The sequence below is a fragment of the Eschrichtius robustus genome, chromosome 15, assembly GCF_028021215.1.
Source record: "Eschrichtius robustus isolate mEscRob2 chromosome 15, mEscRob2.pri, whole genome shotgun sequence".
Classification (NCBI taxonomy): Eukaryota; Metazoa; Chordata; class Mammalia; order Artiodactyla; family Eschrichtiidae; genus Eschrichtius; species Eschrichtius robustus.
In genome coordinates, this window is record NC_090838.1 from 52,908,896 (window position 1) to 52,931,848 (window position 22,953).

The 22,953-nt window shown below is 38.7% G+C and overlaps 1 protein-coding gene across 2 annotated transcripts in view; it reads right to left on the bottom strand.

The window, feature by feature from the left end:
* Positions 1-3,154: 3,154 nt before the first annotated feature.
* The window catches only part of FAM161A (FAM161 centrosomal protein A), a 38,524-nt gene continuing 18,725 nt past the window's right edge, over positions 3,155-22,953 (bottom strand). Inside the window, exons 2-7 of one of the 2 annotated variants that reach the window (XM_068564839.1) lie at positions 17,019-17,257; positions 13,600-14,766; positions 13,089-13,256; positions 11,372-11,471; positions 4,196-4,350; positions 3,155-3,732 (exon numbers count right to left, since the gene is read on the bottom strand). In XM_068564839.1, the coding sequence (XP_068420940.1) occupies positions 3,594-3,732; positions 4,196-4,350; positions 11,372-11,471; positions 13,089-13,256; positions 13,600-14,766; positions 17,019-17,257 (1,968 nt within the window). In that variant the 3' untranslated portion in view covers positions 3,155-3,593. The remainder of the gene's footprint in view (positions 3,733-4,195; positions 4,351-11,371; positions 11,472-13,088; positions 13,257-13,599; positions 14,767-17,018; positions 17,258-22,953) is intronic. The other variant, XM_068564838.1, reaches the window with a different exon arrangement.

Here is a 22,953-nt window from a genome sequence, read left to right on the forward strand (position 1 = left end):
CTTAAAATATGAGCAAAGAAAAAGGATCACGATTGAATCTCATTCAAAGTGTTTTTCTTGTTTGTTTCATTTTGTTTTGTTTTGTTTTTTAAATAGGAGAACCAGAGAAGAATAATATCTGTTTGGACAATGAAACCATATCAGAAAAACATACCCGCAAAAGGAAAGAAAACTATAGCTATCATAATACTTCAGAATTAGCTAAAAGAAAATGATAAAAACTGTAAGGGGAAATGTAAATTACAATGTGAAAAGCTCTGAAATAAAGTGATTTGAAAAAAGATTTTAAAAGAGGAGTAAAACACCCAGGAAAGATCAGAAAGAAAAAGTCATCTCAAAAATGAAGACTAGAGTGAATGAATACAACAAATAATGTCTTAAAATGAGGAAAATGTGAGAAATAAAAAAGAATTGGAGGGACTTCCCTGGTGACGCAGTGGTTAAGAATCCACCTGCCGATGCAGGGGACACGGGTTAGAGCCCTGGTCCCAGAAGATCCCACATGCCGCAAAGCAACTAAGCCCATGCACCACAACTACTGAGCCTGCGCTCTAGAGCCCACGAGCCACAACTACGGAGCCCGCACGTCACATCTACTGAAGCCTGCGCGCCTAGAGCCCGTGCTCCGCAACAAGAGAAGCCACCACAATGAGAAGCCTGCGCACCACAACGAAGAGTGACCCCCGCTTGCTGCAACTAGAGAAAGCCCGCGCGCAGCAATGAAGACCCAACGCAGCCAAAAATAAATAAATAAATAAATTTAGAAAATAAATAAATAAATAAGCAACAAGGATATACTGTATAGCACAGGGAAATATAGCCATTATTTTGTAATAACTTTAAATGGAGTATAATCTATAAAAATATTGAATCATTACATTGTATACCTGAAATGAATATAATATTGTAAATCGACTATAATTTTAAAAGTAATAAATTAGTAGTAATATAAGTAGTAAATAAGTAGTTCAAATATTATTTCTAACAAAATAATATTTAAATCATTTCATATCTCACTTAAATAAAAGAATGTTTAAAGTTAAAAGTTTCTTGAGTAATATCCTGTCCTCTGACACTATCACTTGAATACCCTAGTTTACAAAGAGCCTTTCCATATACGATTACACCAGTCCTTCCTACAGCCACCCAAGATGGGTACTATTCCCATTTTTAAAGAAAACTGAAGATTGGTCCTGAAAGCAAGTCCCACACACTGCCCATGAAACTGAGAAGAAACAGAATGGGGAGTAAATCCTTAGGAAGCAAGTTACGTTTTGAACATTACAATTTGTGGATTGTGTTTCACAGGTTCTCAATAAATTGGAAGGGAAATGTTTTTAATCCATGTGTACACATTTTGAAGTAATTATAAGTAAAATTAAAAACCATATTCACCTACTAACTCATCCAAGTCTTTATTAAATACCTACTGTATGTACAATCCTGTGCATAATATTAAGGAATAGAAAGATGAATTTTTAAGTGGTGCCAACTCTCAAGGAGTTTACAATCTAAAGACAGTGACAAACAGTTTAACACAAACTTAGGAAAGGAGTTTATGAGTGAACATTTGCTGTTAATTGAGAAAAATCACCTCATTTTTTAATTTAAGGCATAAATTGCCAGTTGGAAAACACTGCTATCATATACACCTTTATTAGTTCATCATTTTTAAAGGAGGTTTATTGTTTTTAGGAAAAAAGAAGTCTTACCCAATCACATCTTTATGACTGGTTTGAATTTTTAAAACAAAAATTTGCTCAAAGAGCAAAATGATGGATTCATATAATCAAATTAACATCATGCACAGAAAGACAAGTGTGTCTGCAATAATGTGTAAAAAGTTGGGGCTTCCCTGGTGGCGCAGTGGTTGAGAATCTGCCTGCTAATGCAGGGGACACGGGTTCGAGCCCTGGTCTGGGAAGATCCCACATGCCGCGGAGCAACTAGGCCCGTGAGCCACAACTACTGAGCCTGTGCGTCTGGAGCCTGTGCTCCGCAACAAGAGAGGCCGGCGCACCGCGATGAAGAGAGGCCCCCGCTTGCCGCAACTAGAGAAAGCCCTCGCACAGAAACGAAGACCCAACACAGTTATAAATAAATAAATAAATAAACAAATAAATAATTGTTTAAAAAAATGTGCAAAAAGTTGAGCACAACTGGGTCCCATATTAAGGGTCAAATCTGAATTACTCTGGAGACTTGCCTTGAACAAGTTATTATACATAATTTCATCATATATAAAACAGGGGTGATATTTAATTCCAATTAAGGTTAAAACTCAGATGCTATAATTATTTCCACCTGTCTTAATACACAGGTTTAAAAAACTAGTATAAAAACTTTTCTAATAATTTATGTATCAAAAATAAATTGGAATAAAATTAGGGATAAAAGAGAAAAAGTGATGACGGTGTGGATAATATAACAGTAACTCTCTCTTTGGTCTTGGAATTGCCACTTGGAGATTAATTTTTCTCCATTTTAAAATGGGCTTTGGGACTTCCCTGGTGGTCCAATGGTTAGGACTCTACCCTCCCAATGCAGGGGGCATGAGTTCAATCCCTGGTCGGGGAACTAAGATCCTGCATGCTGCACAGCGTGGCCTAAATAAATAAATAATAAAACAGACTTTAAAGCATGTGCCCTTCCTGGGTTCTGCATACCTTTCACAACTGGCTTCTGACTGGTGCAGCAGGTCTGGTGTTGCTTTAAGGGTTCCAGACCAGGCTTGGAGCCTCTTTAGCAGTCCAGTCCCATCAAACCTTTAGAAGCCTTCAGGTGTATATTTATCCACACTCAATTTGACGTTAAACTTACCCAAATCACAACTTTTCTTCTTTTTCTTTTTTCTTTTTACATTTGAAAACGCTTGACTTTTATTCGTTGGCCTCTATATTCTGACATCCTCCATTATTTAGCTTAATGGCAGCTCCCTAAGGGCATATGAAACAATAGACTTGGATTTTTCAAAAAAAAAAAAAAACCAGTAACTCTCAGTGCATAAATGAATGTAAATGTGCAAGTTATCTATTTTCTCCTGTTTTATTACTTTTTAAAAATGGCTCAGATAAGAAATTTAAAATACCTAGTAAAATAAGTTTGAGGATTCATTTCGTGAGATGTACTGCAGAGAAAAAGAAGGAGCAAGTAGTATAATTTAAAAATATTTATTGATTCATGCTTTCCAGAACTTTTTTTTCAAACCAAAGGCCAATACTCCCCTCTGCTCTCAATGCTAAGCAATTTTTTCCACCCAAAATGATAAAATTATGTATATTTTTATACCTAATCAGTTTGTGACAGCTGTGATTCTCAAACACTTTTTAAAAATAGAAGTAAGATCAAAGTTGCAAACAGACCATATGTAGTAATTTTAAAAACTGAATAGGCAAAGCCTGACTCTAACTGACCAAATGACCCATCAGCTGGATTTGGCCTTTTCAGGCTACACGAGGACTTTGCTCAAGAGACCTGCACGTATCAGACGGGTTCCCATGGATGTCCTTAACACCACAAGCGCGGCTTCTGACACCCAATGCTGCCAACAACAGCAGGGGAACAGAGAGGAGACCCTGCCGACTGATTCAGTCTTATTCTTCAACACAATTCTCTTCTCCACTCTCTTCATCAGCTTTACCTGTTTCCTTGCAAGAATCTTGGCTGTTGGTATCAGTAAGATAATTTTCTTCCCCATTCTCTCTTTCTTCTCTTTTTTCTTCTTCATTAAAGCTAGAGGAAGAAATTTATCAATCTTTCAAAGGGAAAATGATTTGGTTTAAAGGTAAACAAACCCTCTGTAATGTACGCCATCCTGCAGTTAGTCTTCCTCAAGTGTATAAGCTCCGATTTATCAAGAGAAGTCTATAAAAGTACCAATTGGGAAAGTAGATATTCTTCTGAGAAGTAATTCATTTCAAAACTTGATTGACTCAAACTTCATTTGAAAGCATGTTATTATTTTCATTATTTATGTCAGAAATTTAAATTATTTTACTTTAAAAACAAAATACTTCATCACCGTGTAATATTTTGAAGCGTCAAACATGTTAAAATGTCACTATGTTTTACAATAGTTCACATGTATTCCATTAGGTAAAAGACCTTTTAAAATATTATAGAACAGAATTTTATGCTTTCCTGCAAGTAAGAATTTTTTCAAAGGTAAACTATTCAGACATCTTATATATGTTACCTTTCTTTATCTTCAGTGAAACTTTTCATCTCTTGATTGCTGAAGTACTCAAGTATTTTTCCACTTTGGCCTTTCTTTGAAACAAACTCATCAGATATTCCTAGTGCTTTTAAGGTGTTAGTATAATGCTTTTCTGCTGCCATTCTTGCATTTTTCTATAGGAAAGACAAACCTTTTTAGATAAGAACAAAAGGCTTTAAGTTTCCATTACAAATGTACGGGTTAAAAGCTCCAGTGAAAATTAAATTCAATAATCACAGTTGGTTGAAAAATATGCATACCCTCTGACCAGCAATTCCACTCCTAGGTATATGCCCAGAGAAACTCCTACATATCTGCCCAAGGAGACATAACAAAATGTTCAGAATAGTACTGTTTGTTAACAACCCAAAACTGGAAACAACCTAAATATCTATCAGCAGTAGGATGGATAAATAAATTGTGGTGTATTCATATAACAGACTAAAATAAAGCAATGAAAATGAACTCTAGCTATATGCCACAACATGGACGGATCTCACAAGCAGCATACCACAGAAGAGTACACATAGTATGATTCATTTACATAAAGTCCCAAAACAGGCAAAACTAAACTATGTTGTTTAGGGATAGGTACATCAGTGGTAAAACTGTAAAGGAAAACAAGGAAATGCTTATCTCAAAAGTTAGAAGGGTGGTTACCTCTAGGTGAGAGGGTTTTGATCTGGGAGGGGCACACAGGGTTTCTGGAGTACTGGCAATACTCTAATGCTTTTAACCTTGGTAGTGGCCACATGAGTTTTGATCTATAATTATTCTTTACTCTATACTGTTTCATGACTGTTCAAGGATATCTGAAAAAAATTAGTAAGAAAATAAGTTCCTGTGATAGTTGTCAGAGAGTTCTTTATGTGCCTACTGTAAATTTTACTCTTTACAAGCCATATCTCTAATCCACCGAAGATGATAAAATCATCAATGTTGTTACCTTTATTCTGTAGAGGAAGCAAGGGCTACAGCAAGAAAAACATGAATTTAGAACTGGGTTCAACTCTCCAGAATGTTACTTCCTGGCTTTGGGACCCATGGGAGTTGTGATGACACTCTCATACCTAAAGCAAGTCAGTTGTCACAGTTCCTGAGACCACAGGATTTACGGAGACATAAGATGACTGGGGTTCTCATTAGTGCCTTGGCTTTAGTCCAATTTTATCTCCTATGAGTGGACATGAACTAGTATAGGGCCAAAAATCGTCATCTGGACCTCAAACTAAAGGAAAGTCCCGAGGAATGGCCCAGCCCCAATGCACCAATGGCATCCCATCCTGGAAAGGGTGTGGAAGAGCACCCAGTCTCACCCCAAATTTAACAAATAAGTAAGATACTCCCTCCACTCTTGCTGAGGTTAAGCGGTTTGCTTAAGGTCACAGGATATAGTGAGAGGGAAAACCAAGTCTCTTAATCCTTTCCTGAGTCTTCTCCACTCCACCAGGCTGCTTTCTAAGTGGTAGTGGTTATCCTGGAGTTTGAAGGTAGCCTAAAGCCTGACTTCAGCAATGCAGTGTCAGATATTTTCCTAACCCAGGGATTCCGGCATAAGGAAGGACCATGGGTCTAGTGTTCCATGGGAGAAACCAAAATGGCAAAGACTGATTACAATGGATAAAACTATCACCAGTGCATTTCCTGACATGCTAGAAAACTGAAAAAAGAAGCACTCAAACTGCTGCTAAAATGCACCCACTATTAATAATAATAATTTTTAGAAAAGTAAGTAAAAATGCAACCAGAGGCTATGAACACCAACAGACAAGACTTGGGGAACTGAAAGGCACAGCAAAGTGAGATGAGGACTATGCCCCAAAGACTGTAAAGCAGAATAAAGAAACCCCAAACGTAACCCAATGTGTTAAGAAAAATATATTCTAATTTTAAGCAAATGAAATATAAAAGATTTAAATGATACTAATCAATGTTAGCGCTTGTAAGCCTTCATCTGAATTTGGCTTAAAATCCAATTTAACATCTATTCAGTTAATAAATCCTGTGATTTTCAAGAAACAGGAAAACATGGTTTGTTCTGTCCTGGATCACAGGCTTACTCTGCTAGGGGATAACTCAACAGCAGCAAGACCACAATTAACACTTATAAATGGGTAATGCATAAAGTTGTGAGTGAATTTATTAAATAACAGCTGTTAATTAGCAGCAATAGTCACTGCAAGAAAAAAAGATGTTCTAATTTATGTTAACAAAACCAAAACAATGGTGAGTCACTGTCAGTCACCCTGTATATAGAATTTATTACCTTTTAATATTTTATATCAAGGTGAATAGTGTGTAATTGTTCCTAAATGAAACAAACATTTCCCCCTTGAATTTCACAATGCAAAAGAATTGTAAAGACTATGAAATAAAAGTAGTTAAAATAACCATGGTTATTTTGTTTTTCTATCTAAGACTCTGCAAAAAAACCAAATTAACTTTGTTTCTTGAGGAAACCAAAATAATAAGTAATGATGAAAGTTAGTCTACAATCACTGCCCTAGTTTGAAGGGGAAAAAATACTTAATTTTTATGAGCCTAAGTTTAGTTTATAGTAATTCTTTCCTTTATTTAATAATAACTGAATACTTATTTTGTGACAAGCCTTCACGGGAGGTAGAGGGTATATAGAGGGAGAGAGAACAGCATATGTGTGGGCCAAAGGTGGTGGAAGAAATATCAGCTATGAAACTAACCTATGTTTTCAATATTTAACATTTCTTTATGGGTTTAATTTCACACATACCACTTATTTTACCACATTTTCTCTGGTGCTTAGAAAGAGTGGGAATTCACAGCATAGTAAAACTGCTTGTTAATACTGAGACTCATCACTAGTATTGTCAGGGTAGTGCTCTCAGCCAGGACTAATCCCAGGAAGAGAGAGTTCAGTTTGGGTTCAACAAATGTTTATTAACATCCCCTTTGTGCCATACATTGTCTTAGGTGCTAAGTGCTAGGAATACAAAGATTTGACCAACACCTTTAAAAGTAACTAGCTGAAAGAGAAGAGAGCATTGAACAGATAATTTCCACACAACATGTAGGAGCAAAGACAGAGATGCACTAAAGGGTAATAAAAGAACACAGAGGAGGACTTCCCTGGTGGTGCAGTGGTTAAGAATCTGCCTGCCAATGCAGGGGACACGGGTTCAATCCCTGGTCCAGGAAGATCCCACATGCTGCGGATCCACTAAGTCCGTGTGCCACAACTACTGAGCCTGCGCTCTAGAGCCCGCAAGCCACAACTACTGAGCCCGTGTGCCACAACTACTGAAGCCCGCACGCCTAGAGCCCGTACTCCCCAACAAGAGAAGCCACCGCAATGAGAAGCCCCCGCACCGCAACGAAGAGTAGCACCCCCACCGCAACTAGAGAAAGCCTGTGCGCAGCAACGAAGACCTAACGCAGCCAAAAATAAATAAATAAAAAGACTAAAATACTTACTTTAAAAAAAAAAAAGAACATAGAGGAAATGGCACGCAACCCAACCTGGGGAAACAATGCAAGAAGCGATTTTACACTAAGCCTTGAAAGAGTAAGAGGAAAGATAGGAAGAAGCTCTAAGGGTGTTGACAAACAGCATAAATAAAGATTTCAAGTTTGAAACTAGTAGTCTGGTACGGTCTGAAAGTAAAGGGTGTACAGAGTGGGGGTTGGGGGCATGCAGTGGTCGATGAACTAAAGAGGTCAACAGGGGTCAGATAATAGAGGATTCTGTACACCAGGCTAAGACTCGTGGACTTTCTTCCAGGAGAGAGTAGGACAGCTTAATGTTAAGTGTTTGGAAGCAGACTGACTTGGGTTCCAATCCTAGTTCCATTATTTACTAACTATAAACCTTATGAGTTACTTACTTTCTTTCAACTTCAGTTTCTTCCTCTGCAATACAGGAATACCCACCTTGCAGCATTGTTTGGAGAAGTCAATGTCAAGATCCCTTGATACCATTCAATGAAAATGAGAACGAATGGCATCAGTGAAATGGATGATTGCCACTATTATCGGGGTTATTAACTACCTACTCAGGGTGAACGTGGTGGCAAGGGAATGGGAATGGCAAAGCGAAGACAGAATGCAAGGCAGGAAAACCAGTCAAACCATTATAACTCAGATAGGAAATAATAGAGGTTTCACCTAGCATTTCACATTAGAAATGGAGAAAGGTAGATGCACAAGTTATTTAGAAAGGAACTTGTCACGTCTCTCAGTGACAACTGAATGGAGAGAAAAAGAGGTTCCCAGTCATCTAAATTGCGGCCCAACAAAAACATGAACTCAAAGAGGAAGATCTAGTTTGGGGCAAGATGAATGTAAAACGCCTATGGGAAACCTGGGTAGATACATCCAGACAAGTGGGCATAAAACCTGCAGTTGGGAGCTGGAGATAACTACTTTGAGGCAAAAGTCAATCACTTTATGCTGAGTAACACAGAACAGCTTAAGATAATTTTTTTCCCCTAAAGTTGAAACTGAGATATGAAAAAAAAAAAACCAAACCATCCCTTAAAATGAAAAGCATTACATAAAATTATATCCAAATCAGTCAGTAAAGGGTTCCCATAACTTTGAGAGGCTGTAATATGTAGATTTACCCATAACACATGTCCTTTGTCCTCAGTGAGTCACTGACACGGGCAGTCCTATAAGGACACTCATCTGTCCCAGACACTTGCTGGCAGGAAGCTCCAAATGTAGCAGCTTGAAATTCACAACACAGCACCTGTAACCTCCAGTGATTTTGTCCATTGTTAAACCATGTAGCCCATAGGAGCCCCTCCCTTACGGATACAAAGGGGAAGATCATTTGAAATTGACAAATCTCTCTTAAGGGAAAGACTGTAAAACTGAGTATAAATCTAGTAAAATCAGAATTCATTGTCCATAAGATCAAATTATTTTTTCTGATAAAGAGGAAGTCCTTCTCACAGACATAGGAAACAAACTTACGGTTACCAAATTGGGGGGAGAGGGATAAACTGGGAGGTGGGATTAACAGATATACACTACTTTATATAAAACAGATAAACAACAAGATCCTACTGTATAGCACAGGGAACTATATTCAATATCTTGTAATAACCTATAATAGAAAAGAATCTGAAAAAGAATATACATATACACACACATATACATATATAACTGAATCACTTTGTTATATACCAGAAACTAATACCACATTATAAATCAATTATACTTCAATTTTTTAAAAAAGGAAGTCCTTTCAGTGATTGTAGATAAGACTACAAATTATAGACTCACTTAAAAAAACTGATCAACAAAATGAAAAGGCAAGAAAAAAAAAATGAAAAGGCAACCTACTGAATGGGAGAAAATATTTGCAAATCATCTACCTGATAAGGGGTTACTATACAAAATATATACAGAACTCATACAAGTCATTAGCAAAAAACAAATAATCAAATTTAAAAATGGGCAAGAGATCTGAATAGACATTTTTCCAAAGAGGATATTCAAATGACCAACAGGCACATGAAAAGGTGCTCAACATCACTAATCATTAGGGAAATGAAATCAAAACCGCAATGAGATATCACCTCATACCTGTTACAATGGCTAGTCTCAAAAAGACAAGACATAACAAATGCTGGTCAGGATGCAGTGAAAAGGGAACCCTTGTGTGCTGTTTGTGGGAAAGTAAATTGGTGCAGCCATTATGGAAAACAGTATAGAGGTTCCTCAAAAACTTAAAAATAGAACTACTACACAATCCAGCAATTCCACTCCCAGGTATTTATCTAAAGAAAATGAAATCACTATGTCGATTCACTGCAGCATTATAGACAATAGTTAAGACATGGCAACAACCCAAATGGCCATCAAAAGATGAATTGATAAAGAAAATGTGGTATATATATATATATACAATGGAATATTATTCGGCCATAAAAAAAAGGAAATCCTGCCATTTGTGACAATACAGATGGATCTTGAGGGCATTATGCTAAGGGAAGTAAGTCAGACAGAGAAGGACAAATACTATATGATCTGATTTATGCGTGGAATCTAAATACACACACACACAACTCATAGAAAAGGAGATCAGATTTGTGGTTACTGGAGGAATTGGATGAAGGTGTCAAAAGGTACAAACTTCCAGTTATAAGATAAATAAGTGGGGCTTCCCTGGTGGCGCAGTGGTTGAGAATCTGCCTGCTAATGCAGGGGACACGGGTTCGAGCCCTAGTCTGGGAAGATCCCACATGCCGCGGAGCAACTAGGCCCGTGAGCCACAACTACTGAGCCTGCACGTCTGGAGCCTGTGCTCCGCAACAAGAGAGGCCGCGATAGTGAGAGGCCCGCGCACCGCGATGAAGAGCGGCCCCCGCTTGCCGCAACTAGAGAAAGCCCTCGCACAGAAACGAAGACCCAACACAGCCAAAAATAAATAAATAAATAAATAAATAAATAAATAAATAAATAATAAAAAATAAAGGAATTCCTTAAAAAAAAAAGGAAAATGTTTAAAAAAAAAAAAAAGATAAATAAGTACTGGGGGTGTGACGTACAGCATGGTGACTACAGCTAACACTGCTGTGTGGCATATTTGAAAGTTGCTAAGAGAGTAGGTCCTAAAAGTTCTCATCACAAGGAAAACAAATTTTTTTGGTAACAATACGAGGTGATAGATGCTAACTAAACGTATTGTAGTAATCATTTCCTAATATACATATGTCATTATGCTGTATACCTTAAACTTATACCTGCTATATGTCAATTTTATCCCAAGAAAACTGAAAAAAAAAACTGGCAGAAATAAATCTGATTCAATTAGCCATTTTGTTTCATTTTTTAATTTTTCAAAGACTTCCAAAACTCACCTTAATATTTGGCCAAGTTGGTACTGAAAAAACACTAGCCATTAAAAACAGGTTGTGAAACTATTATTTTGAAAATGATTGGATTAGCAGCATGTTCTTTATCAAGCTTACGAGCCTCGTCAAGATTCAATGCTCAGATTTAAGCAAAACTACTTACTTGACTGATGTGATGAAGCTGTCACAGAAATAATACTGTCTCAGTAAATTATATAACACATAAGAAAAATGGACTATAAAAATTAGAAGATAGAGATGTTAAAAAAAAAAGAAAAAAAGCTGACAATAGCTCTCAAATTCCAATAAACACAACCTGAGCAACTCTTTCAAATAGCAGCGGCCTGTTTTTTAATTTTTCTTCTCTTTCTTCTAGTTCTCGTCGGTATTCTCTCATCCTTTCTTTTTCACTCTTTCTAAAATCAAATAAAAGGAATGGAATTTTTTAAAAGAAATAAGAACTTGCACATATAACATTTAGCGTAGATGACAAATCAGAAATTAAGTCATGAGCACAGTTTACCACAATTTCTTTTCTAGACTGGTAAATTTTTATGGAATGCAGGATAAAAATTCTAGGTTCTGAGAGCACACATTTTACATCCCAGGAACAGTCTGGGTACTTTGAGGTTCCTGAAATCTTCAAAACATAATGGATTCAGGGGCTTCAAACTGGCCTGAGGAGATAAATGAATGCCCTCTTATCTCATTTATAAGTATTTATAAACCAAAAAAGTTTGGTCCAAATTTGGTATCTTCTCTTTAAGGAATTTCTTCTGAAAACAAGACCTTGCTCTTCTTTTTTCCCCTAAATGATATCTCCTATAGGTTGATGGCACAGTTAATTAAATGGGAGCAGGGGAGGGGAGAAATGGGGAGTATGGGAATACCACATAGAGAGGAACAGGAACCAAAATACATAAATTCACAGTAAGTATACTTACTATTTGAACCAGATCCTATAATAAATTAAATTATGCTACTTTCTCTATGTAAAATACACTAATTCTACCAAGATCATAAGACTTCATGGATTAGAAAAAAATAATTATACCATAAAATGATAATTATGCTTAACTATACACAACTTAGCATTATGGAAAATCCCATTTACTTTCTAAGGATGACCAGTATATTTCTAAAGAATATTTTGCTCAAGTTCATCAAATCAAGCTCCTTCTATCAATGAATTACATTGATACACATTATAAGGAATGTATACATAACATCCATTGCAAAGGAATATAATAATTATTATACATAATATACATTTAAAAAGGAACACTCATAATTAAAAGCAAATATAGATTTGGGGGTACTTATAAATCAGATTAAAAATTAATAAATCATATTACTTACCCAGCTTTGAGGGAGATATTTTACTACTTAAACATGAACATTTTTATGTTGTAACATAAAAATGTTCCTCTGGAACACTGATTTTCAAACTTTGTACTGCAGAATTGAAGCGTGTAATACATACTACTAAACCTTAACACACGTGTTAACTGACACACCACATAACTGATGTTAATTAACATCGATGTGTTAATTTGTGCTATCAGATTTCATGCAGACCTTAGAACAAAGCTCTCTGACATATCTGTTTATTGAAGAATATTCTGAGATTACACGGCAAGCTGTTAAAAAAGAGCTTTATCTGTGTGAATCAAGATTTTTCTCAATATTGCACTGTGCAATAAAAAATAATATAAAGAAAAAGTTTAGATGCTGATGTAAGATTACAACTGTGAACCATAGCCACAATATGTTTCTGTTCATCAACATGGCATCATGGTCCTGGAGTCAGTATACATGTTGGTTCTCACCACGAAGTGAGTGAGTGAGTATGAGTGTGTGTGTGTGTGTGTGTGTGCGTGCATGTAAGTTAGCTATAAGTAACTGATAGTAACTTGAATCCAGAAACTGAAATACTAATACTATTCTTAATTTGTTCATATATTGGGGGTCCACTGACTAAAAAAAAAGTTTGAAAACCAATGATCTGGAGGGTCAGGATTCTCTCATGATACCTGAGAGATTTTACTCTGGATTTAGACATTTGAGCTAAACTCTGATGTGAGTCATAAGCCTTAGCCCGGGTTGTCAAGAGTTTCTGCAATTCTTTCATTCTTTGCTTCTGCTTAGTTAGGATCCGATTTCTCTCTTCTTCCAACATTTTCTTTTCCTCAAGTGATCTCCTGAGGGCAACAAACTAAGGCTTAATTCACTTTAAGCCAATGAGAATGCTGTTTAGCAAAGACTTAACACGGGATAATTCAACGGTTGAAAAAAAGGGGCAACCTTCTGAGAAGGATCTGAGTTGTAATTAGAAAATCAATAGGGTGACTGTAACCTTTTCTATCCCCAAAAATTCATAAAATGGAAAATACATTCATTTCTTAGAAGAACACCCTCTGGCAAAATGTTCTATATTATGTAGTAAAATATGTTACCAGATAAAATAACGTCATATTTTCAAATTCCCCAATACAAAATCAATGGAGCAACCATGAGTCAATCAGTGCTGTATCAGTTATTTACCTTGTGGCTTGTTCTCTTCCCCTGGAGGACACCGTGGGCATGGGAGGGTTGCAGCTACAAGGCACAGGTTTTGCATTTATACTTCTTACTGGTGACCTGCGCCTTGGAGACAGATAAGGCCAACGTGTTTCTTTTAAATTTTCTTCATCTGCTTCAATATCTGCCAAGATTTTCTCTCTTTTAGTGGATGCATGTGAGGCTGCATGAAGGTCAGATGGTTCACAGACTGTCAGGGGTTTTGGACACCTCTGTTCTGAGTGATGTTTCTGATATCTCTCAGGAAGGTCTTCAGAATCAGCAGTCTGGCACCTAACCTTGTGTTTACACTTGGACTTTTCAGCCTGTTCAGGACACTTGGGCTTCCTTGTAGCATAACTTCTGCGAGCTGGACTACAAGGCAGAGGGAATGAATTCTGTAAAAAGTCTTGGGTTCTCTGCTGCGTCCTAATGTTTCTATAGAGCTCTTCTTCTGTTAACTTGTCATTGATAGTTGAACCATAAGTAGATCGAGGTATCGGTCTGGCTTTAAATTGGTTTGTTTTCTTTTTAGACTTAAAAAAGTCTTTCAGCTGCTTTTCCCGAATTTGCTTCTGTTCCTCCCTTGCAATAAACTTAAACGGCTTTTGCGAGGCCAAAAGAGCTTCTTTGTTTTTCTCCTTCATAGACCTCCTCCGTTCTTCATTTTGCTTGACTATATCATGATAAAGGGGGAGAAAGACGAACGCAGGAACTGGGTTGGCTCGGAATTTTTTCTTACACTCTGATTCTTCTTCTTGTTTCTTGAGCAGTTTATGTGCCATTTCAATATCTGATTTAGATTTCATGTTCTCTTCTTTTTTCTTCTGCTCTCTAATCATCATTTGAAAAGGCTCAGGTACTGTAATCTTTGGCACCCATTCTTTTGGCTTCTTTTTTTTTTTTTCGAGTGCTGGCAAGTCAGCATCTTCAAACTGAATATAATCTTCAACAGAGAAGTTTGTCCACATGTTGTTGATGAGCTCCTTAGCAAAGGTCATCATTCTGCTTCTCTCAGAATACTCTTTTTCTACGTTGGGCAACTCATCTTCAGAGGAAGACACAATCAAGGAGGAAGACTGACCTAAATCAGGCTCTGAAATTGATGTCATAAATGAAACAGGATGATGGGAGCTCTTTTCTGATACAGACCTAAGTAAATGAGAAGAATAATTAGGTTACTCTTTCAGTTGCATGTGACCAAATATAAAAATTAAGAACTACATAATTTCTAAGATCAAGGCAAAATCAGTTAGAAAATAGGAGCTGGGTAGGGCTTGTGAAAATTATCAATTTTTTTTTAGAACAGAGCCTGGGAGATGCCTATAAATGATCTAGTTTTACTCCCTCATTTTACAGGGCAGGAACCTAAGACAGCAGAGGCTCCTTGTGTCTAATCACTATTGAATTCTCCACACATTTTCCAGAGTCACCATCTTAAAACATACATCTGATCACATCACTCTCCTTCCTGAAACTTTCCCATGATTTGTCCTTGTTACAAAGTCTAGATTGTAGGGACTTCCCTGGTGGCACAGGGGTTAAGATTCCGCCTGCCAATGCAGGGGACACGGGTTCGAGCCCTGCTCCGGGAAGATCCCATATGCCGTGGAGCAACTAAGCCCGTGCACCACAACTACTGAAGCCCGTGTGCCACAATTACTGAAGCCCGTGTGCCACAACTACTTAGCCTGCGCTCTAGAGCCCACAAGTCACAACTACTGAGCCCACGTGCCACAACTACTGAAGCCCACACGCCCTAGAGCCCGTGCTCCACAAGAGAAGCCACTACAATGAGAAGCCCGTGCACCACAACGAAGACTAGTCCCCGCTCGCTGCAACTAGAGAAAGCCTGTGAGCAACAACGAAGACCCAACGCAGCCCCCACCCCAAATATTTTTTTAATTGAAAAAAGAAAAGTCTAGATTTTAAAGCCCTTCAAGACTAGCCCCTGCCTTCCTTTCCAGTTTCACCTCTTGCCTCTCCCTACCCCGTCACCATTCTTAAGTGAGATCCAATCACAGGGGGCTTCCCTGGTGGCGCAGTGGTTAAGATTCTGCCTGCCAATGCAGGAGACACGGGTTTGAGCCCTGGTCCGGGAAGATCCCACATGCCACGAAGCAACTAAGCCTGTGCGCCACAACTACTGAGCGTGCATTCTAGAGCCCGCGAGCCACAACTACTGAAGCCTGCATGCCTAGAGACTGTGCTCTGAAACAAGAGAAGCCACCACAATGAGAAGCCTGTGCACCACAACGAAGAGTAGCCCCCGCTCGCCGCAACTAGAGAAATCCCACGTGCAGCAACGAAGACCCAACGCAGCCAATTAAAAAAAAAAAAAAAATCCAATCACAGGGGACTTCCCTGGTGGTCCAGTGGTTAAGAATCTGCCTTCCAATACAGGGGGACGTGAGTTCAATCCCTGGTGGGGGAACTAAGATCTCACATGCCTCAGGGCAACTAAGCCTACGCACTGCAACTAAGGAACCCGTGCACTGCAACTACTGAGCTCGTGAGCTCTGGAGCCCTCGCGCCATACCTAGAGAAGCCCGCACACCTGACACAAAGAAGAACCTGTGTGCCACAATGGAGACACAGCACAAGGGGAAAACAAAAAAGATCCAATCACGGGAAGTTCCTCACACACACGGTGATTTCTTACGGCACCATGCCTTGGCACACATGGTTCCTGCTGCCTAGAAGGCCACTCCTTGTTTCCTACATCTGCTTCAGCTATTTCTCCTTCAAGACTGAACTCAGATACGACACTCGATGTGCCTGTATCCCTCCACTGACACCCTGACATGATCAACTGCTCTTCCTCTGTCTCCATGACACTCTGTTACACCATGTTGTGTGTTTGGATCTCAGCTAGTCTTTGACCTCCTTGAGGGCATCTTGATTTTGACTCCTCGGTGCCCAGACAAGGTCTGGCACACAGGAGATGCACAATCAGAGCTGACCAACTCAAGTTTCAAAAGAAGCAAGTTTATGGCAAAAATGACTATTTTGAAAACTTAAATCAGATCTATGTCTTACTTCTGAACATTTTGTACTATATCTTTACTGAGCTCATATTAATCCACATATTATAAAGAAAGGGCTTTTAAAGTTAAATTTTAATATTCATCATTTGAAAATGGCCCAGACTAAATATTCTGATACATGTCTAAGAGTGGTGGGTCAGAGAGAAAAGAACAAAGGGCCACCAAACGACCCTCAAGGCAAGAAGCCACCTAATAGGTTGATAAGCCATCAAGCAATTTGAATAAAATCTCACCTCTGTATATCATTAAAAGCACAAAGGGATATTTGAGAGAAAATATTCTGAAATAATTTTGTTCTGCACTTTTAAGTATACATTTTACTTTACAGTCTACAAATAACATTATGTACAAACTTACGTGGAAGAGACACTAGCAGCTTCTTCCATGGTGATCGCTGGCTGAACTTCCTTTAAATTTAATTTATTCTGGTACATTTTCTCTAACTTTGCCATAGTTTCCATGTGGGCTGCCTTCAGCTCTTCTAGTTTCCTGAAGTACTCTTCATTAGAGTGGTAAATATCAGAAAAGTCCACAAAATCCTCACAGCTTATACGTTTTTGTTCATTTACCCCAGAAATGTTGGTGTTAAAATCAGCCTGGTAGAAGGAAAAAACCTGTTATATGATGTCTGGAATTGAAAGACAAATTAAGTTGACACTGGTTCCCAATGCTGCTTTTTAAAAAGTCCACTTAAATAGGTTATATGTTACTTGTGGACTATGTACATATAACAGATTATAAGTTACTTGTGGGCTATGCACATTTTCTCCTAATGACATTTTATTAAGAACAAGAGAGAGAGACCAAGTTGCCAGAAAATAAATGTTATTTAATCCATTTTATAAAGGATGGTTAGAGTCCCAGATCATGTACGAACCCATACACTATAGTAGGATCAAGCCAAACCACCCTTTATAAAGAGCTTCCTTCTGGAGGAGCTTCAAGATGGCAGAAGAGTAAGACGCGGAGATCACCTTCCTCCCCACAAATACAACAGAAATACATCTATATGTGGAACAGCTCCTACAGAACACCTACTGAACGCTGGCAGAAGACCTCAGACCTCCCAAAAGGCAAGAAACTCCCCACGTACCCGGGTAGGGCAAAAGAAAAAAAGAAAAAACAGAGACAAAAGAATAGGGACGGGACCTGCACCAGTGGGAGTGAGCCGTGAAGGAGGAAAGGTTTCCATAAACTAGGAAGCCCCTTCTCAGGCGGAGACTGAGGGTGGTGGAGGGGGGGAAGCTTCGGAGCCACAGAGGAGAGCACAGCAACAGGGATGCAGAGGGCAAAGCGGAGAGGTTCCTGCACAGAGGATCGGTGCCGACCAGCACTCACCAGCCCAAGAGGCTTGTCTGCTTCCCTGCTGGGGCGGGCGGGGGCTGGGAGCTGAGGCTCGGGCTTCGGTCGGATCCCAGGGAGAGGACTGGGGGTGGCGGCGTGAACACAGCCTGAAGGGGGCTAGTGCGCCACAGCTAGTTGGGAGGGAGTCCGGGAAAAAGTCTGCAGCTGCCGAAGAGGCAAGAGACTTTTTGTTGCCTCTTTGTTTCCTGGTGCGTGAGGAGAGGGGACTAGGAGCGCTGCTTAAAGGAGCTCCAGAGACGGGCGCGAGCCGCGGCTATCAGCGCGGACCCCAGAGACAGGCATGGGACGCTAAGGCTGCTGCTGCCGCCACCAAGAAGCCTGTGTGCAAGCACAGGTCACTCTCCACACCACCCCTCCCGAGAGACTGTGCAGCCCGCCACTGCCAGGGTCTCGTGATCCAGGGACAACTTCCCCAGGAGCACGCACGGCGCGCCTCAGGCTGCTGCAACGTCACGCCGGCCTCTGCTGCCACAGGCTCGCCCCGCATCCGTACCCCTCCCTCCCCACGCCTGAGTGAGCCAGAGCCCACGAATCAGCTGCTCTTTTAACCCCGACCTGTCTGAGCGAAGAACAGATGCCCTCAGGCGACCTACATGCAGAGGTGGGTCCAAATCCAAAGCTGAACCCCGGGAGCTGTACCAACAAAGAAGAGAAAGGGAAATTTCTCCCAGCAGCCTCAGAAGCAGCGGATTAAAGCTCCACAAACAACTTGATGTACCTGCATCTGTTGAATACCTGAATAGACAACGAATCATCCCAAATTCAGGAGGTGGACTTTGGGAGCAGGATATATTAATTTTTCCCCTTTTCCTTTTTTTGTGAGTGTATATGTGTATGCTTCTGGGTGAGATTTTTGTCTGTATAGCTTTGCTTTCACCATTTGTCCTAGGGTTCGGTCCGTCCTTTTTTTTTTTTTACTTAAAAAAATTTTTTTTCTTAATAAATTTTTTCTTAATAATTTTTTCCTTATTTTTTATTTTAAAAAATTTTAAAAAAAGTTGCTTAATAATTTTTTCTTAATTTTTATTTTAAAAAATTTAAAAAATTTTTTCTTATTTTTTATTATAAAAAATTAATAAATTTATTTTTTAAAAGTTAAAAAAACTTTTTTTCTAAATAAATTTTTTCTTAATAATATTTTTCATATTGTTTTATTATAATAGCTTTATTTTATTTTATTTTATTTTATCCTCTTTCTCTCTTTCTATTTTTTCTCCCTTTTATTCTGAGCCGTGTGGATGAAAGGCTCTTGGTGCTCCAGCCAGGCATCAGGGCTGTGCCTCTGAGGTGGGAGAGCCAAGTTCAGGACACTGGTCCACAAGAGACCTCCCAGCTCCACGTAATACCAAATGGCGAAAATCTCTCAGAGATCTCCATCTCAACATCAAGACCCAGTTTCACTCAACGACCAGCAAGCTACAGTGCTGGACACCCTATGTCAAACAACTAGCAAGACAGGAACACAGCCCCATCCATTAGCAGAGAGGCTGCCTAAAATCATAATAAGGCCACAGACACCCCAAAACACACCACCAGACGTGGACGTGCCCACCAGAAAGACAAGATCCAGCCTCATCCACCAGAACACAGGCACTAGTCCCCTCCACCAGGAAGCCTACACAACCCACTGAACCAACCTTAGCCACTGGGGACAGATACCAAAAACTACAGGAACTACGAACCTGCAGCCTGTGAAAAGGAGACCCCAAACACAGTAAGATAAGCAAAATGAGAAGACAGAAAAACACACAACAGATGAAGGAGCAGGGTCAAAACACACCAGACTTAACAAATGAAGAGGAAATAGGTAGTCTACCTGAAAAAGAATTCGGAATAATGATAGTAAAGATGATCCAAAATCTTGGAAATAGAATAGACAAAATGCAAGAAACATTTAACAAGGACATAGAAGAACTAAAGAGGAACCAAGCAATGATGAAAAACACAATAAATGAAATTAAAAATACTCTAGAAGGGATCAATAGCAGAATAACTGAGGCAGAAGAACAGGTAAGTGACCTGGAAGATAAAATAGTGGAAATAACTACTGCAGAGCAGAATAAAGAAAAAGGAATGAAAAGAACTGAGGACAGTCTCAGAGACCTCTGGGACAACATTAAATGCACCAACATTCGAATTATAGGGGTCCCAGAAGAAGAAGAGAAAAAGAAAGGGACTGAGAAAATATTTGAAGAGATTATAGTTCAAAACTTCCCTAATACGGGAAAGGAAATAGTTAATCAAATCCTGGAAGCACGGAGAGTCCCATACAGGATAAATCCAAGGAGAAACACGCCAAGACACATATTAATCAAACTGTCAAAAATTAAATATAAGGAAAACATACTAAAAGCAGCAAGGGAAAAACAACAAATAACACACAAGGGAATCCCCATAAGGTTAACAGCTGATCTTTCAGCAGAAACTCTGCAAGCCAGAAGGGAGTGGCAGGATATACTTAAAGTGATGAAGGAGAAAAACCTATAACCAAGATTACTCTACCCAGCAAGGATCTCATTCAGATTTGATGGAGAAATTAAAACCTTTACAGACAAGCAAAAGCTGAGACAGTTCAGCACCACCAAACCAGCTTTACAACAAATGCTAAAGGAACTTCTCTAGGCAAGAAACACAAGAGAAGGAAAACACCTACAATAACAAACCCAAAACATTTAAGAAAATGGGAATAGGAACATACATATCGATAATTACCTTAAATGTAAATGGATTAAATGCTCCCACCAAAAGACACAGACTGGCTGAATGGATACAACAACGAGACCCGTATATATGCTGTCTACAAGAGACCCACTTCAGACCTAGGGACACATTCAGACTGAAAGTGAGGGGATGGAAAAAGATATTCCATGCAAATGGAAATCAAAAGAAAGCTGGAGTAGCAATTCTCATATCAGACAAAATAGACTTTAAAATAAAGACTATTACAAGAGACAAAGAAAGACACTACATAATTATCAAGGGATTGATCCAAGAAGAAGGTGTAACAATTGTAAATATTTATGCACCCAACATAGGAGCATCTCAATACATAAGGCAAATACGAACAGCCATAAAAGGGGAAATCGATAGTAACACAATCATAGTAGGGGACTTTAACACCCCCCTTTCACCAATGGACAGATCATCCAAAATGAAAATAAATAAGGAAACACAAGCTTTAAATGATACATTAAACAAGATGGACTTAATTGATATTTATAGGACATTCCACCCAAAAACAACAGAATACACATTTTTCTCAAGTGCTCATGGAACATTCTCCAGGATAGATCATATCTTGGGTCACAAATCAAGCCTTGGTAAATTTAAGAAAACTGAAATCGTATCAAGTATCTTTTCTGACCACAACGCTATGAGACTAGATATCAATTACAGGAAAAGATCTGTAAAAAATACAAACACATGGAGGCTACACAATACACTACTTAATAGCGAAGTGATCACTGAAGAAATCAAAGGGGAAATCAAAAAATACCTAGAAACAAATGACAATGGAGACACGACGACCCAAAACCTATGGGATGCAGCAGAAGCAGTTCTAAGAGGGAAGTTTATAGCAATACAAGCCTACCTCAAGAAACAGGAAACATCTCGAATAAACAACATAGCCTTGCACCTAAAGCAATTAGAGAAAGAAGAACAAAAACACCCCAAAGCTAGCAGAAGGAAAGAAATCATAAAGATCAGATCAGAAATAAATAAAAAAGAAATGAAGGAGACAATAGCAAAGATCAATAAAACTAAAAGCTGGTTCTTTGAGAAGATAAACAAAATTGATAAACCATTAGCCAGACAAATCAAGAGAAAAAGGGAAAAGACTCAAATCAATAGAATTAGAAATGAAAAAGGAGAAGTAACCACTGACACTGCAGAAATACAAACGATCATGAGAGATTACTACAGGCAACTCTATGCCAATAAAATGGACAACCTGGAAGAAATGGACAAATTCTTAGAAATGCACAACCTTCCGAGACTGAACCAGGAAGAAATAGAGTATACGAACAGTCCAATCACAAGCACTGAAATTGAAACTGTGATTAAAAATCTTCCAACAAACAAAAGCTCAGGACCAGATGCCTTCACAGGCGAATTCTATCAAACATTTAGAGAAGAGCTAACACCTATCTGTCTCAAACTCTTCCAAAATATAGCAGAGGGAGGAACACTCCCAAACTCATTCTATGAGGCCACCATCACCCTGATACCAAAACCAGACAAAGATGCCACAAAGAAAGAAAACTACAGGCCAATATCGCTGATGAACATAGATGCAAAAATCCTCAACAAAATACTAGCAAACAGAATCCAACAGCACATTAAAAGGATCATACACCATGATCAAGTGGGGTTTATCCCAGGAATGCAAGGATTCTTCAGTATATGCAAATCAATCAATGTGATACACCGTATTAACAAATTGAAGGAGAAAAACCATATGATCATCTCAGTAGATGCAGAGAAAGCTTTCAACAAAATTCAACACCCATTTATGATAAAAACTGTCCAGAAAGTAGGCATAGAGGGAAATTTCCTCAACATAATAAAGGCCATATATGACAAACCCACAGCCAACATCGTCCTCAATGGTGAAAAACTGAAATCATTTCCACTAAGATCAGGAACAAGACATGGTTGCCCACTCTCACCACTATTATTCAACATAGTTTTGGAAGTTTTAGCCACAGCAATCAGAGAAGAAAAAGAAATAAAAGGAATCCAAAACAGAAAAGAAGAAGTAAAGCTGTCACTGTTTGCAGATGACATGATACTATACATAGAGAATCCTAGAGATGCTACCAGAAAACTACTAGAGCTAATCAATGAATTTGGTAAAGTATCAGGATACAGAATTAATGCACAGAAATCTCTAGCATTCCTATACACTAATGATGAAATATCTGAA